This window comes from Solanum dulcamara, chromosome 5, assembly GCF_947179165.1.
Source record: "Solanum dulcamara chromosome 5, daSolDulc1.2, whole genome shotgun sequence".
Classification (NCBI taxonomy): Eukaryota; Viridiplantae; Streptophyta; class Magnoliopsida; order Solanales; family Solanaceae; genus Solanum; species Solanum dulcamara.
In genome coordinates, this window is record NC_077241.1 from 71,018,749 (window position 1) to 71,037,721 (window position 18,973).

General features: G+C 37.5%; 1 protein-coding gene across 1 annotated transcript; it reads right to left on the reverse strand.

Moving 5' to 3' along the window:
- Positions 1–246: 246 nt before the first annotated feature.
- LOC129889582 (formin-like protein 14) lies at positions 247–17,422 on the reverse strand. Its single transcript, XM_055964950.1, has 18 exons — positions 17,217–17,422; positions 16,774–16,877; positions 15,968–16,671; positions 15,664–15,885; positions 13,717–15,566; positions 13,298–13,421; positions 9,141–9,212; positions 7,401–7,499; positions 6,679–6,720; positions 6,502–6,582; positions 6,364–6,414; positions 6,203–6,284; positions 6,011–6,105; positions 2,269–2,340; positions 2,061–2,177; positions 1,360–1,428; positions 1,196–1,262; positions 247–786 (listed from the first exon to the last, which is right to left on the reverse strand). The coding sequence occupies exons 2-18, from the start codon at positions 16,844–16,846 to the stop codon at positions 587–589; spliced, it is 4,020 nt and encodes a 1,339-aa protein (XP_055820925.1). The 5' UTR covers positions 16,847–16,877; positions 17,217–17,422; the 3' UTR covers positions 247–586.
- Positions 17,423–18,973: the final 1,551 nt, after the last annotated feature.

Here is an 18,973-nt window from a genome sequence, read left to right on the forward strand (position 1 = left end):
CTTCAAGTTTAACATTTTTTTATTTGTAACCTTGAACGTTTGCCTATGAACTAGCAGGGCTCAAAAGTTCAAGACCACTCATTTTAAGGTCATTATAATTATAGTGTAAGCCTTTGGCTTTGGTTCTCCAGTGGTCATTTCCTTTGGAGTTTCAAGATTCCTTGTGTATGCATTAGCAGTAGATTTTACTTCCATTGCTATTAAATAGAATCTGTAGTAAAAAAAAAAAAAACATAGGTACACAGATTTGCCACTCCAGATAAGTTTTTCTTGAATTTCTCTGGTACAAAATGAAACTTCAATATGTACAACTTGGAAACCCTTTCTATGCTTAATGTCTCAGTTTTTTCCACTTCGGGATACAAAAATGGAGTAACAATGGCAATTGTGCACGATTCTAAATGGCAAAAAAATAATGCCAATATAACTATGGTAATTATGTACAGATATAACTAACTATAAAACTTAAATCGTACACCCAAGTACAGTGGCATATGAGCAGAGCCTTCCGTATCATCAAGAAAGTAAATTTTGACTGATTCTGGCAGTTTATGGAGTACTATAAGCTTTGGTCAATTTGAACTGATCACACAGCATGTAACTGATTTCGAAAATTCAGTTTTATTCTATCAGCATCACCAACTTCTTTCTTCCCAGAAGAACTAGCAGCTGCTTGTTCCTTCAATGCTTCCTTCTCCAGTTTCTTCCTTTCAGCATCAGCTGCTTGTTCGTTCTCATCACGTGATTTTTTAAACATCTTCATGAACACCACCAGAATCTGTGTCACTGCATCCAGAAAGTAAGGAAATGAAGACCGGCAAAGTTTGTCACAAAAATCAAAACAAGATTTAAAGAAATGCCCGGTTAAAGAGTTGGTGAGGAAAAATCTGTTGAAGCAATTTTCACATCGGTTAAAAAAGATCCTCCGGAAAAATGCAATTCGAGAAATCCAGCCAATGGCAATATGCACTCAACAACAGCTACAAAGGCCATAAATGGTGCATCCCATAATCTTCACATTAAAGACAGACAACTAAAAAGATTGTATCACTGATTATCGCTACTGGAATAGCTATATTACCAAGAGTGATGTAAAACAGCCAAGCGACTCTAGTTTTTTCTTTTCCAGAAATCTTACCAGATGACTGATAGGTGATAATACAGCAAGAAAAATTATAACATATATATCTCTAACCTTGCTCAAAGGGGCATCGAGCTGGATCCTCGCCAAAATACAAGGATAGGGAGTCTGCACTCCTTCCCTGCAGATTTCCAAGATAGAAACAATCAGCAAACTTGGCATGGCTTTAACTTCCAGGATGATTTAAAATATGACATAATGAATGCAAGATAACTCACCACTTCAATATAAAGAGTAGTGAGAGACTTGACTTCAGCCTCAGCAGTATCAAGGAAATTCTTTAACACCTGAGAAGGATGTACAAGTCATTAACCGCATATTTCAATGTTCAACAAAATTAGGTGTACACCAAATCGAGGACATCACAATCAAGTTTGACTGCATCACCAGTCAGACTCCACTCTAAAACCATGCCCAATACAAACCAAATGGGGGTCTTCCCGGCACAAGCCTTTTTCACATGATTTTTAGAACAACACAAATGTCATCCATTGGGGACACATATCACTCTTCTAAATCAGCGGTACCTGCTTCCTTACTTTGTCTTCTCAAACTATCCAGAATAAAGCTTTTTAATAGTAAATAGGGATCCTTGTATAATGAAGGAAACCTGGGGAAAGAGGAATCCACACAATGCCATTCATTTCATTTTTGGCGTAAGAAAATCTAGAGAATTTGATAATACACTTAGACATTGCAATTTATGATCTTTTCAACGTATAAACAAAACTTAGGATCACTTTTGGTCAAATAGACTGAATCATGTGCAATACCAGAATCCGCTTTCTACAAAATACATCAGCATATGACCTTCAAAATTTAAACTTTAAAGCTAAAAAGAAACATAAACTTGGAAGTACATGCAATAACGTATTGGGTAAGTAGGAATAATTCACATGTTACTATACTCTTTTCTCACCTTCTGAAAGCCTGAAGATATTATACCATCACTGTCGGACGCAGTAAGTTCTTGTTCAACTTTCTCAAGACCTTTACTCACTGCTTGCATTTCTTCAGCCAAAGACTTCAGTTGGATCTAACCATATAATATGACGTAAACAAACATTTCACTTCACCTTTATACTAGTAGTACTCCAAATGAAGACCATAATAAATAGCAAGGGTACCTTAGAAGCAGCTTCCAAGTGAACAAGATCCTTGTCAAAATCAAGCAACTCTGGCATTTTCTCAGCAAGGAGCTGACAAAAAAACAGATTTACATATTTGGCATCACATTGGAAAGTGCACACATATATATGTAGAAGAGTTAAGACACAAGAGAACTCCAGGCTGGCTAAAGGCAGGGCAACCCCAGCTTTGCTCTCCGTTATAGAATCCACATCCCCAATCCCAAAATTCTTATGCTTGATTCCCTATTGCAACTGTTAAAAACCATCTCCTATTTCCACCTGTGTGGCAAGTGATCTATCAGTCTATATCATCTTTTGAAATCTCTCTCACCTTTGTCATTAAAGAGGGAAAAACTCAGATGATACAAGCTACAGAAGAGACATGAAAATAGAGTAACCTCTCTCTTGCCGCTTTCATAGTTATAACCACTTCAGCAGAGCAATATTTATCCAGACTTGCAATCTACATCATCCACCCAGCACCCCCACTCTCTCCAACCCTGTCCTCGTCAGTTCTCTGCTTTCACCATTGTTTATGCTGTAATTTAATCTCATCACTGGTGTGTGTCTAAAGTTGTTTCTAACTTGATATTTTCATCATTGATAACTAAATTCCGAAATCTCCCCCCGGTCAAGACTTCACTTTGTTGCTGTGAATTTTCAGCATCTATTTTCCTTCTTTTTTTAATTTTCTCACTTTTTCCAGCAGGGCTAGCAAAGCAAATGCACTATCTCTCTCCAAATTCCATGAGAAACATCAAACATTAATAAGAGAGTTAGGAGTAGCTTGTATTTATATCTTCAAACTACTTGTTTTTGCTATTTGATTATTTGTACATGAACAAATTAGTAACAAATTTAAGCTGTCATCAATTGTCTGCAAAACACCAAAAATATAACTGTTAAGTGGTTGTAACTTGGAAATGATGTAGAACTGGTATGCATGGTAAAGCGCCCGTTTCTAAGAGCTCTCAAACTGGCAATATGATGCTGTTTCAAATTCTTATTCGAATATTTCCTTTTCTTCCTAATTTTTTCAGCATGTCAAAACAATGGCCACTACTATTATTATGCCTTAATCACAGAATAATTGAAGTCAGCTATATGAATCCTCACATGCATAGCACAACATTTCATTTGGACCCATTTCATACTAATAACCACATCATTTGGCTTTCCAAACAAATTAGTGGTTCTTTTAGTACTAAAGGTTCTCTGCATTTTTTGGATAAAGTAGTAAAATTTTATTGATAGTTGAGCAAAACAATGGCATACACGTAGTATACTGAAAGTAGAAAATATATACAAAAACATATAGTTCTCTACAAACGACACTCAACCTTCTATAATACAGGAACCTCATGGGTGCACCAAAAAGCAATAAGGGGCAAGAGGCTATTCCTTAACTGTACAAAATTACACTCTACTCTTTCAAAAGCTCTCCTACTAATTCTCACTCTCCACAAAACCCATAGTGCAAGTGGAGCATACCTTCCACACCTTGTGTCTCCTCCTTCATCTTCCGCCATTTCAGTTGAACAACATTACTTATACAGTGAGGGGCATCACTCAAAATGTACCAAACGAACACCACATTTCCCACCATATCCGAGAAGTTGTCACACAATCTAGAAGACGATTTGCGTCTTCACCCGATCCCTTACACATAAAACACCAGCCAACATAAGTAATTCTCCTCTTCATTATATTATCATCCATCAAGATCACCCCTCTTGTTGCTAACCAAGTGAAAAAACACACCTTTCTCAGTACCTTAGGAATCCAAATCGAAAAATATGGAAGGCTATCTCCTCATTGATCAAAAATTTGTACAAATAAGGACTTTCGCAAATTTATCCTTAGGCGGCCAAAATGAGACTTAGATAGCAATCAAACTTTAACAAAGACACGGACCAGACTATACAGTCTAACTAAAAAGAATCTGGGCTTGCTTTTTCAATTCAAATTTGTGAGCGAGGATTCCTCTATCTCTTCTCTAAAACAAAGATTTGAAGTGGTTTATAATTTACGAAGTATTAGGTAATATCTCCAGCATTCTTGTACAAGCCTGTGCAGATGAAATAACATGAATATTTCCTGCAGTCAATCTATTTGCACCAGCTGACCAGTGGAAGCGAGAATTTTAAGATATAAACATCATATAACCTTCCCTTTAGCCTATTCCCACTTGAGTGTACTTCACAGCTGATAGGCCCGTAAATACTTGACACCCCGAAATAATGAACAGGGACGGATTTGGAATTACAAATTTAAGAAAATGAACCTTAGGCACTCTAATATAAGAGAAGAAGGGAGAAGTAGAACGAAACAAAGAACAATGCAACTGAAAAATATTGAAAATAAATTGAACAATATAAGATGGATTAGTTTGCAGATTTTATTTTTAAAAGCTGACTTTCCTCGCCTTGAGTTCTCTTATTGCAATTCGGTCTCCTTAATAATGAATAAACCCTTCTCTCAAAGATCTGCTACACCGACTTCTTCTTGTTTGAGTGGTCAACAGAAGCACCTATACACACTTGGACTTTCCTTTGGGTGATTTAATAGGTTCTTTTTGTGTATTTTATTTCCAATTGTTTCATTTGGCAAGATACTCTAAGATTGAAATTTTTAATTTCTATTAGATAGTCTTGTATGCCTAATTTCATGTTTGATCTTCTATTTCATTTTAGAGTATTGGAGTTAATATTGGACCTAAAATTATCCCCAATGATAGACGCTAGGTTTAGTTTCCCATGGGTGTGGCTCGACACAAGCAAGCCTCTACACTTAGACAAAGTATGAATCAAGAAGTTTTAAAGTGTTAATGGCATGTGTGGCATTTAGACATGCTTAACCTCTTTTGCTGGAGTAATCTCTCCTTTGTAAATAATATGGATCAAGCAACCCATCAATAGTTCTAGTAATTCCCAAACTACTAAGTGTACTACCAAGCATTCTAAAGCCTCGCGCATGTTCCTTGATTTTGTGTAGAACCATGCCATACTTATGTTGTGAGCCTTGTTTGTGCACTATGGTTCCCACTTGTGCTTCACCATGCCTCGTGCATGCTACATCATCGGACCATCCTCTCGTGCTAACACTATCATCCATACCAGCCATGCCTCCATGCAACGGTTCCCAATTTCTTTTCCGTTATTATTAAACTAAAATAACGAATCGTTTGACCTTGAAAGCGCTCGCCTCCTCTCTGTTAGCCTCGTCCATGGCTTTGTCGGGCATCATGCCACACTTATGTTTGTGAACCTTGCTTGTACACTATGGCTCCCACTAGTGCTGCTTCACCACGCCTCATGCATGCTTCATCTTCGTAGCATCCCCTTGTGCCAAAACTACCACACCTACCAGTCATGCCTTACATAACGATTACCCAATTTCCTAACTTTCTTATTAAAACATAAACAAAAAATCATTTGACTTTGAGTGTTGAAACCTTCAAACTGCTCGCCTCCTCTAAATCAGCCGTTCATGGTTACCTTATGGCCCTTGTATCATGAGTGAAACTGTGGTAGTTATAGATGGGTTAAGACATAGACCTCAAATTAACTTGGCACTTTTTCAACCCAATCTTGAGCTACTCGCCAATCATCATTGAGCCAAACTAATCTAATTCAACTTATGCTTAAGTCACCTTTGATTCTTCTCAATTTGGAGCTAATTGATCAATACTAGTATATACAGGTAAAAACAGAAAGGCATCATAATGCAGTAGTTCTACCTTGCACAGATAATGCATCAAGGTCATTTTGTTGTTTCTAGCACGAGTGTCGGAAAGCTTAAGAAGACTGTCCAACTTGAACCCTACAGCAGATCCTGCAATGTAATTATGAAAACAAAGATGTTAGTCACAGTGCCTCCATCCAAGAACTGATTGTTTTCTCATAGAGATTTAGATCTTAGAAAATTGTACCTCGTGCTGTACCCTGATTCAGTGCATTTCCCAATGTTAGAATGGTCTGCATTATCTGACGTAATTTGGCAGATTCTTTCACCTGCTCAACCAGGAAATGCAGTTAGAATCTAGTTAAATCAGAATGTGCCCAATCAAACTTCATAAGGTATTAAAAATACCTCTCTAGTAGCATCATTAATTATACTCAGATTACTTCTCAAGTCATTCACCTGAACAATTCAACATATTATAGTCAACGAAAAATGAATGGCAGAATGCATAGACATTAGCTCACTAACAAGTACAAGAGCAAATACCTGATTAGAAAAAGTGATAGTAAATGAAAACACTCGTAACTTGGACTCAACTCGTGGGACCTTCATCAGCTCCAGGAAAAACTGAAACAGGTATTACTAATCCGGTTAATTACTCATAACTTAGAGGATAGAGAAATTTGTACACTTCCCCACATATATGGTCAAATTGGAGAAGACCTGCTCACACTTTCCAAGCATTCCCTTGTCCCCATTATAGTTCTGGAAAATAGAACATAACCAGTAAGATCAAATTTTCAAATCAAAAAATTACAATTAAATATCAAATGGCAAGAATAGACTGTCAAGAAACTAGCACAACTAAGTTTACAAAGAGGGGGGAAAATCAAGCAGAAACAAGTATGGATCTACATACACAAAAGACTGATATATGCCTATTTTTATACACATCCACACCCACCAGGAAAGGGAGTCATCAGAAATAGGTATCTGTGTAATTAGATATTGAAACAGACATATGAGCATGCACGCACGGCATAGATACAAGTACATACTGTATAAGCATGAAACGGCCAAATGGGTCATTGAAGTATGGTCATCAATCTGCACAGCTACTTACAACGAATGGCACATCATCAAAATTATAGGCTACTTCTGTTCCGATGACTCACTTAACTAGCATTCAAACGTTAAATGCAATTGCAAAATGTAAAGGTTGACTCTTGTTACCAAATACTACTGGCAAAAAACTTCAATATGGAGTATTTTCCCTTAAAAAGAAGAGTTAAATGAAGAATCGAAGCAAATTTCAGAAGATACCTCTAATATTACTTATGAACTCAAAATAAATGACTAGACTAGACACATATTAAAAAAAATATTATCATAGTTAAAACTTTGCCATGGTATGCAAGCACTGTAGAATGAGAAAGGGATCATACCCTCAATGTCTCCATTTCTTCTTTTGTCGGGCAAAATTTTATCAGATTTTCAACCTGATCAATGTCCAAAGCTGATGAATCCAAAGCCAAAATAGCATTCTGTAAGACATGCAGACAAATATAATTTGTAAGAAATCCAGGGTAAATTTTCCTCCAGTAAAAAGAAATTTTATTTATATTTGCATAATATTGGCATGAGATGAGTTCAAATTGATGAACATGAACATGGCCGCAAGTACTCATATAGAGGACCCCAACTTGTTTGGAACTAAGGCGCAATTCTTGTTGTAATATTAGTAAAAACAAATCCATGGCAAATATTTCATTCATTTCAATGTTCCTCCATTAAAACTCAAAATAAAGAAAAAAAGAACTTCCAAAGAAACCATGCATGAGGCTCCTAAAGAAATGCTCACCACACATACTGAACACACACATGAATCAGCATATTGATACTGTGCATTATGAAAATATGATTTTGACCACAAAGCCAAAGGATAGAATATTTTATACAATTTGTATCGTCATTCTTTTGAATTTCAGCAGAAAAATATCCATAGAGTTTAACAGTTAATTTTGATCTCTTCAAGTTTTCAACTCAATAAATTTATCATTTATCAAAAATATAAAAGAATAAAAATATCTTTTGGATTAATAGTTCTACAGCTAGCTCTTTTTACAATAACTTCTATTTCCATACAAAGCTCATTTTCTCCTTGTATCAAAATAAAGGTCTCTTTATTCATTTCATTGAACTCCGGCTAAAAAAAAAATCAATAACGCTAGTGTCCGGTCCTACTTGTGCACGTATCTTGACTAATTTATAGGGTACCTGACACCTCCTACCAACATAGGTACAGGGAACTATACCTTCCATAAAGCAATCAGATGAGGAAAACCACCTAGTCTTTGTTTTGGTCTCTACTAGAAAAACCACTTGACCACACTCTAAAGTGCTCATTAAACTCCACCAATACTAGAAATGCATAACTAACTCGAAACTGAATTACGAGTAGAATTGTAATAGGTTAACAGCTATCATATAATAGTCAAACTACCAAACTCCTCTGAGTATGACCTAAACGTAATGTGTAGTTAACCGATATATTCGTTCTTCATTCCGTTGTTGAGAAAAAGTATAGATAGTTAATCCATATATTGTACTTTTATCAAGCAGAAATGAAGATATTTCAATTTAGAGTTCAATACATACTATAATCTTTTTGATCAAGTATAAAGATTATAGTATGTAGAGTTCAATACATACAACAATCTTTTCCTTTTTTTGTTGAGAATTGACTTTTAGTCAAACCCATGAAGCTAATTCAATAATTTTGCATATCTATTTGATTCATCAGATACTTCAATAGTTTTAGCAAATGTACAAAGGGAAAAAAAGAACTAAATTGTAATCTTTTGGAAAATAAAGTCATATAACAAATACATTCAATTGTCTATGTCATTTGTTACTTGATTTTCAATTGATAAACACGTTGTGAGTCATTAATTTTATTGGATGTTTAGTTTGTGTTACTTTTTAAATTATAAGCAGCTCAATTTCTAAAATCTCTGATTGTCCTAAAGCCCAAGTAAAGATCAGATAATCTAATAGTTTCTTCTGATAAACAATAAAAGGCTATTATAAAAAGACCCGCCTGTTGGCTAGGATACATGAACTAGTGAAATAGATAAAAGTATTGAAGCTGATAGTAGAAACAAGAAGACACAAAAAGAACTCACAAGCATATCAGGCAGGGGAATCTTGATTTTTGTAAGCATGATTTCGCAATTGTATGCCCTGCGCAAATCAATCTGGAAAAAACATATATTAAGAAATAATATCCCGATCTTTTAACAGTTGGACCAAAATGTAACACTTCCAGTCTTTCGGTATAAATAATGGGAGTTCTGTAAAATAAACCTCCAATACCTCAGGAAGAAAAAGAAGCCAACACCTATAGACTGTTCACCAACCATTCCATAGTGATCTCATATTATATAGTGAAAGCTTTGAAAACTAGAAGTTTCTTTCTATAGAAGTGTTCTATCTCTTCCCAATTTAGCACTAACGGATGAATTAAGAAGCAAGTGAACTGCAATTCATTCATGGTCAATGGCCATCCCCATGGGATGCAGTGCCCATCATGAGCACAGCCTCCGCAACCCTTTCATTCTAATTCATCTAGACATGTATCGCAGTCTAACAAAATTACTCTGTTACATGAGTTTACATCTCAAAGTATTTAAGAATTTTTCAAAGGCAACCGTTATTTTTTTATATAATTGACCCCATCCGATAAACCCTCTGCCTAGGAGGCTCAAGAGTGGTTTTCCCCCTTTATCCCTTGGTTAATTGAATCCCAACCTTATCATTGGAGATGAAGGACCTTACCCTAGGATATCCCTCTAATCAAAGATAACTAACTTAACTTCCATGAAAAAGAAATGGTGTTACCTACGGGATGGAGAAAGTAGGACTTTTCCACCCAAAGTTAATTAAATCATCCACATCCGGGTTGAAAAACCACAAGTTCTTCTCTTTATGGGCATGCTTGTTTCGAAACTTCACCTATGTTAAACCCATTTAAGCCTTTCTGTCCACTTCTTTTCTTCCACCTTGTTAGCCACAAGTTACCACTAAAAGCCCTCTTTTAAACATATCCAATATTAATTGTTTAATTAACCTAGTGAAGGAAAGAGATACATACTCATCCTACAACACTCACTTTACTACATGAAAGACTTGCTTGATAATGCCTATCTGGAGAATGAGTCCATGAGATGTCCCTAACCTTCCAATTTGGCCTCTAACTGAGGACTTGAGCATAACTCCAATAGTAACTTCACTTACTATTCATTTCTTAAGGAGAGAAAAAGATATATACTAATATACATGAAGAAGGTCATAGAAAGTCCAAATTGGAGGTAACACAGCTGCCAAGGAAACAAGAAGCAAGGGAACTTGTGAATTTAGTCCAATACTAGGTGTGTTGAAAGTGAAGGTCACGGGGCAGTCCAATAGTCTCTGGATCAGATTTACTACTGACCAATAGTCTCTGGATCAGATTTACTACTGATATTGACTTACGAAAGTATTAGTTGGCTTACTCATTTGAAATATGCAGATGACACCTTGATATTCTGTGATACTGATGAAGGGCAACTCAAAATCCTCAAATTGATTTTGGTTCTGTTTGAAGGTATTTCTGGTTTACATGTCAACCGGAGGAAGAACTACTTGTACCCTGTGAATTAATTACCATACATGGAAGCGTTGAAATCAATTCTAAGTGGTGAGGTTGGTACTCTATCAGCCACTTATCTAGGAATGCCTTAATCTGTTGAAATCTGGAATGATGTAGTGGAGGAGAGTGAAAAGAAACTGGCAAGGTGGAAATCCCAATATCTATCACTAGGTGGCAGACTGACTTTGATTAACTCTGTGCTTGATGCACTCCCAACTTATATGATATCTCTGTATGCAATTCCAAAAGGGATCATCAATAGGTTAGTTAGCATCAGGAGGAATTTTCTTTGGCAAGGAAATAAGGAGAGAAAAGGCTACCATCTAGTCAAGTGAAAATCAGTACACAAAGCAAAAAAAATGTGTGTGTGGGGGGGGGGGGGGAGGGATCAAGAACTTCAAATTACAAAACAAGGCTCTGAGAATGAAGTGGTTGTGAAAGTATTCCAATGATCATCAGACTTATGGAGCAAAGTAATCGAAGTAAAATATGAGAGTGACAGTTGGATGACCAAAGAGGGTACTACACCTTATGGTGTGAGCTTATGGAGATCTACCAGAGTGTTATGGAATGAGTTCAAACCAAACACAAAGATCAAAGTGGTAAATGGTGGAAGAACTGATTTTTGGAAGGATAAATAGCATGACGCAGGCATCATGGAACTTCTTTTCCCAGATATTCACAATCTAGTGCTCCACAACCACAGAACAATTGCATACTTATGATCTCCTCAAGGTTGGAATATTACTTTCAGAAGGCATTTGAATGATTGAGAAATTCAAAGGGTGACTGATTTTTACAGTACAATTGAGAACTTTGGAGGTTTGGAGACTGGACAAAACTTCCTAATTTGGAGGTGTACTAAAGAAGGTGCTTACAAAGTAGGAACTGCATACAGAAGATTAAACCAACCCAGTCAAATGCCAAGGAATTGGCCTAGGAAGAATATCTGGAAAGCTAAGACACCTCTCAAGATTGCTTGTTTGTGCGGTTGTTGGCTAGAGAAGCAGTTCTTACACAAGATAATTTAATGAAGAGAGGAATTCAGCTAGGCCCCGGATGCTTCTTTTATGGTGAAGCTGTTGAGACAATTAACCATCTCTTCCCGCACTGCAAGGTTATAAATCAGCTTTGGAGACTATTCCTGAATCTCAAGAACATCTCATGGACTATGCCCAGGAGAGTCGCAGAAGCTCTCCTGAGCTGGGAAGAAACAGGTACACAGGCAAAGGATAGGATTAGATAGAGAATTGTCCCAGCTAGTATCTGGTGGACAATGCCCAGGAGAGTCGCAGAAGCTCTCCTGAGCTGGGAAGAAACAGGTACACAGGCAAAGGATAGGATTAGATAGAGAATTGTCCCAGCTAGTATCTGGTGGACAATTTGGAAGGAGAGGAACCTTAGATGCTATGAATGTATAGTAAAAAGTATGGAGAAAGTCAAATTGAATTGTATTTTGACCTTATGTTTTTTGTGTAACCAGTTGTATTCCCATGATACTGTCTCTATCATTGATGTTTTAGATTATCTATAGTCACAGGACAGTAGATCATAGAATACTCTTGTAAATATGGTTTCAGTGCAACCTATGCACTGTTTCGGTTTATAATAGATTCAGAAACTGCAACCATTGTCAAAAAAAAGTACAGTCCCACCAAGTACTCTGGTCAAGAATATCTTGGTCATTTGGAACTACCTGTAATTTAGTCCATTTCTCATTTCAAAAAATTTATGTGGTCCAAGCCTCCAAGGTGTGTGTTTACTTGCAAAACCCCCTGAGTTACGATCATTAAAGTAATCACCTTATATGTACTAACCATGGAAGACAATTCACACTTTAAACTGTCTTTTGACCCTATAAATGTGCAAATTCCAGGTCAGGTAAGGTTGTGTACACACCACCCTCCCCAGACACCACTTATGGGATTACACTAGGTATGTTGTTGTTGTTGTTGTAAATGTGCAAATTCAACATTATCCGCATATGCTCATCGATTCCAAATGATTTGCCGCAATGTCAAGTATTTTATTTGGGCACGGAGAGAAAGCATAATTGTGTGGTATTTGAAGACAGATTACATTGGCACAAGTCTGAGAACTCTAGTGCCATGTATAAATGTAACTTCTACACTCAATTACAAATTAGTGAAGTGCAGCAAGCCTCACTAGGAACCACTGTGCCTATTTGGCTAAGAGGGAAAGTAAGGAGTATCAGTAGGAGAAGTACTAGCTAACAAGATAAGATTCAGTTTCCTAGTCCCAGACATGGAAGAAAGAGGAAGGCGAAGAAAGTGAGTGACCTAGATTATAGAGTCCTCCATGGTATAGAAGGAGTTGAAGGTTTGATTTGAGCCTAAAAGATCAAAATGTCCATACATGTTGCTACAAGCCAAAGTGTTGCCAACACACAAAGCACTCTAAAGTGAGATTGAGTGGCAGAAGAAGGGAATTCAGACAAATGAATTATTATCTTCAATAAAAGACAAGGTAGTGAGCAACATAAACAAAGGAAACAGGCATTTTCATCTTATGAGTCCATTATGTGTCTTGCTCAGAAATTTAAGAAAAATTAAATAAAATTGTTTAACAGCAAATCATCGGCAAAATAACAGTTGCAGAGACTGGAAACAAGATACGGCATATATAACTTGCCAATTGCACTTTTTCTGGTTTGTTGATTTTGGAACCACGTCGGCCTCCACCTTTGCTAGTTCCATCAGTAGCTGAAGCCACGGAAAACAAATTTTCAAGCTCCGTGATATCAATTTCAGGTGCTCTGTCATGTACATTAATAAAATCTGATCAGAACTACCCATAACAGACAGATAAAGAACAAAATTGCAGTACCCAACACAAACTAGGTTAAGCTCAAAGTGCTCAGAACTAGTATATCTGCATTCTATTAAGCATTAGAAGTTGAGAACCATAAGAATGATAGTGCTTATGACGACCTGTAGAGGAGTTTCATGAGACACAAGAAATAGGAAAAAATTTAGCTCTAAATATTAACTTGAAATGACACAGAATGTTATAATTGTAATTTTTCATCCCCCAAAATAAAATATTCATACCTGGAAGTATTTTCCTTGTTTGGCGTATCAGCCCATAAACTCCCTTGCATAGCTCGTGTAACTTTCGACCAATGTAAGGGCTTCAATGAAGCTTTTTTAGGAGGAATTGAAGTACCTCCTGCACCTCGCCCTTTCCCTAGAGCAGTTGCGCCTACAGAGGCTCTTACACGCCCAGTAGATGGAGGTGGTGGCACTGGCACATTAAGGCCCTTTCCACCAGGCGGGGGAGGTGGAGCGGGTGTCAAACCCCGCCTAGGAGGTGGTGGAGCAGTAGGAGCCTTTGGTGCTGGTGGAGGTGCTGGTGGAGTGGAACCTTGCCTAGGAACTCCCATAGGGGGTGGAGGAGGTGCAGGTGGCCTTTTAGAATTGCTTGACGGTGGAGGTGGTGGCAGTGGCGGTGCCAACGGAGTTGGCCTATTTGATGTAGAGGATGGAGGTTGAGGTGGAGGTGGAGGCGGTGCCGGTGGAGGTGCCAACAGAGTTGGCCTATTTGACGTAGAGGATGAAGATAGAGGCGGTGGTGGTGGCGGTGGAGGTGCCAACGGAGTTGGCCTATTTGAAGTAGAGGATGGAGGTGGAGGTGGAGGTGGTGCGGGGGGTGGAGGGCCTTTGAAAAGGGCAGAAGGGGTAGGCGGGGGAGGTGGGGGAGGCAGAGGAGTTACACAAGGCAAGGGTGAACACTTAGATGACATGGAAGGTGGAGGAGACGAAGAGATAAAAGGAGGGGGAGGTGGAGGAAGGGGAGCTGATAAATTACAGTTAGATGGCCCCCGAGGAGGAGGAGGTGGTGGTGGTGGTGGAGGTGGAGGCAATGCACTTCTAGAAGTAGAAAATGTAGGGACAGGAGGTGGATGTGGAGGAGCAGAAGTGCATAAAAAGCTCTTATTAGGAAGTGGTGGAGGTGGTGGAGGTGGCTTAGGAGTTGATAAAATACTTTTAAAAGGAGATGATGGAGGTGGTGGAGGTGGCGGAGGTCCTCTAGAAAAGCTATCGGGGGAAGTTGAAGAAGTAGGTTGTCTTGGCGGTGACTGTTCTCTATTACTACCAATTGAAGGCGGTGGTGGTGGTGGCGGTGGTGGTGGTAGAGGTGATCTATTAGAACTTGAAAGTATTGAAAGTGGAGGAGTACGTGGGACAGAAGAAGGGCCACCAATTATAGGAGGAGGAGGTGGAGGAGGTAATGACACCTCCTTGCTAGGAGAACCAAACAGAGAGGGTGGTGAAGGGGGAGATGGAGCTGATGATTGAGGGACTTTTATACTAGAAATCACAGGGGCAGGTGACGGAGGTGGTGAAGGTAGCGGAGAAGAAGAGGAAGTCCTTGTATCGCAAACTCGAACTCCCTTTGAATGTTCAGGAGCAATGGCAGTATCCAATTGACTGTTATTTTCAGAAAGAGACTGAACAGGACCAATATCTAACATTGAAAGCTTCATTTGACCCTCAGAAATCTTTGGATCAGAAGTTCCATCAGAAGCTGAATCCTGTTCATCTAAAAAATTGACATCTGTTGTATTAGCATAAGTAAGACTACTAGCTTTCTCTGAGTCCAGAAAGTCCAAACTGTCAGCAATGCTCGATGCATTATTTTCTTCTTCAGAATCAAATGGGGACGAATAGCCACTCATCCTACTTTGCAAAATTGACAAATCTTTCATATCATTCAGCACTGATAGCTGTTTAAACAACCACAACGCAGCATCATCACCAGTATCAACCCAATCAGCACCACTAAAAAGGTCTTGTACCCTTGAAAAAGCTTCAATAGGAAGTCCACCAGTCTCCTCACCATTTAGAGCTGCAGTGGGAGCTTTTAGAGGAGATATGCTCTCAACATCACCAAATAAAACCTGCAAAGCAGGAAATATAAATTAGAGGAGAAATATGATGAACACAGGTGATCCAATTAAACAACACTAATCAGACAGTTTGTAAGAAAGTATTCACCTCAGCTCGAAAGCCTTTCGGATAGCGTGCCTTTGAATCCCATAGAATATCCAGGTTATCGCAGTTTAACATCAAAATGTTGGACCGAATAAACGCTGTGTTAAACATAATACGGAACATCATGACTTCCCTTTCAGGATCCAGGTCTAAGTGGACACACTCCAAAACTACATCTCCTTGCACCAAACACTGAATATCGATCTTGATGACATCACTGTCCTTCTGCAAAAAGATAACAATCATGTTGCCACACAGAAGAATTGAAGAAGACAATAAACAAGATGCAGTGATAGCAATTTTTCACCTGGCGATAATGTCGAAGGCTTCTACCTTTCTTCGGCATGGAGTACAACATATGAGCTGATAATCCATCCTTGCTGAGAAGGTTCCTTCCAAAAATGCGCAAAATTGGCCTACACCCTTTTTGATTGTCGAATCTTGGAATGGCACGAAGAATGAGGCAATCCAAAGAAAGAGCTTGTTCAGGAGGAGGCCACTCGGGAGATATATTTCTTCTTGATATATATTGCAGGTAACGAAGCTGAGAAGGGAATGGGTTCAAAGGTGACAATAATTGCGATAAACCTTTAGGTGCCTCACGATAAACCATCTCAAGAGTTTTTCTCTCTCCACTTTGTAACTTTCTGAAAATCAAGAAACTAGCCAAAATGAAGGCTAGCAGGGGCCAACCACCTCTCTCACAGTGTAACAAAATTACATTATTGTGATTTCGAAGAGAAAGCCAACTCTCACAGATACATAGAAAATGATGTATCAAAGACAATGGCAGTACAGGACAGCCTTCATATTGCCTTGGGTAATCCATTACAGTTACATCATACTCGCATAAAATCTCCGCAAACTGGCTCCTTTTCTCGCCTTCTCTGAAATTGAAAGCAAGAAAGGAGGAATCTGGAAATTCTTCATGCAGTTCATTTATAATTTCGTGCAAGTAAAGCTGATAAATTCCCTCAGGCAGTACTTCAGTCGAAAAACAAGAATCAAAAACTGCAAATATTCAACACAAGATAATAAGATGTTGAGAAAAATACAATGCACTTTCAATGTTCAATAAAAAATATATTATAAAGTCAAAGCTGGTTCCTTTACCATATACTCTATCATCAAGTTCCAGCAACCCATCTGGGGGCCTTCTATAGAAAAATCTACTTAACAGCGACATAATACTTAGCCAATATATCACCTAAATTTACCTGTCATCAAAGAAATTTTGTTCAATCATTGGATAGGAGGGAAAGACAAGTAGTCAAATTATTCCTCGTCTAGAAATAGGGCGGAGGGAAACCTAACGATTGTACCAATCGAGTTTGAACCCATTTTCATTCATATAATATCCCAAGATCAAAAGGGTCAAAGAATCAGCTCATACAAATTCAAGAAAATGTGAAATTCAGAAGAAGAACTCAAAACTAGTCTCAAATTCAGAATACCCACAAAGCTAAAAAGGGATTAAACTATATTTCTGGAGAAAAAATTGGAACCAAACACCAAATAAACAGCAAGAACACTGAAAGATAACACACAAAACTCACATAAATGTATATATTTAGAAGAAGACCCAGAAAAGGAAATCTTTGAACTGAAGCAAACCGACAGAAGCCGTTGATGAAGGATTCGAGATGTGAGGTGAAGAACCGACAGTGTTGCAAGTAAAGTTTTCACCTGCGCTTTCCGATTTTAGTATGAATTTTTTTCTGATATCGGATTTGAACTCTTTGGAGTTCAAAATTTTGAGAATGGAAAAAAAGGGGGCTGATCTTTTTTATTTTAACATATGGTCGTTGTCAATTTTTGAAATTACAGAACCAACCCAATATTTTTATGGATAACTTTTACTTATGCTTTTTTAAAAATTGCCTTAAATGCAAGTTACATGATTTGGGGATTTTTCATAAATATTTTATTTAGCTTTATGATTTAGTAATAAGTTTTCCGTACACTTTTAGACCACATTTATGAAACTATATATGTGTATGTTGTTGTTATTGCCCTGGTGGCATGTAACCAATATTTTAATCTGATAATTGTAGGAGTGTGTATCTGTTCGGTTCGGTTTTAAGTATTATCTATTCGATTTATCTATTTTTGATTTTTAAATACGCTAAACCAATAACCAAACTAATAAGATATTTGTTATCGATTTTTGCTTTATCAGTTTTTTGTCATTAACGGTTCGATTTTTGGTTTAATCAATAAGAAAATTATTTCAAAATAAACATACGACTTCTCCAACAATTTGACGCGATATAGGCATACATCGAAACAAGCAAATCGGACGTTCTTGTTGTGAATACTCACAATTCACAACTCTAATCATCGCTTAACCCTTGATGTTGTCGTTGCAAATCGTAGCCGCCGCCATTCTTAGTTCTTTAGATTTTGACATTATGAACCTAAAATAATACTAAAGTCTAAAGGGTAAATACAGTATGAACTATGAATACAATGCCCTTTTTAATAAATCTTTGAAAAAGTATTGAAAACGCTCATGAACTTGGCATAAATTATTAGTTCAATTTCCGAACTATTGACAACCTTAATAACACCCATGTACTTGACTAATCAAACTTAGATACACCCCCGATCTGCCGCATGACATAGCAAGTGGTCTCAAACTCTTGTAGGAGCATGTGACTTTTAATAAAAAGTCAAGAGAAGTGTTGAAAGCAATCCTAAACTTGACAAGAGTTTAAAGGTGTATTTTACTCATGTTGCAAGACGAGGGTGTATTTAAGTTCAATTAGCCAAATAAAAGGATGTTTTGAGATTGTTAATAATTCGAGGATGAAACTAATAATTCACACCAAATTTAGAGGTATTTTCAGTACTTCTCTCTGAATCTTTTGTTGGTTCAAATTTTATACAAATATTACCAAAAAGCATTTGTTTTCTAGTAGTAACTATTGATTTAAGCAAAAAAAAAAAAAAAAAAAAAGGGGGGGGGGGGGGACCATAATCACCCCATGCAACTCCAAATCCGATAAAATGAATTCTGAAGCATATGTAAAAAGGAATTAATATGATTTAGTCAATCACTCTGATCATGTCCTTCAAGTTAGTGAAATTATGAAGCTTCGATTTCAAAGGTTTAAGCTTGTCGATTTCTTTTTGAAAATTGAAGTCGGAAGCTCATATATCAGATACACTCTAAAATACATATACATAGGAAGAAAGGCGGGTGAGAGAGAAGGAAAGCGAGCAAGAGACTGATACAGATACATGTGAATTACACTAAAAACATATATTTGTCGTGGGATCGAAATCTGACACGAATGATAATTTTGAAAAT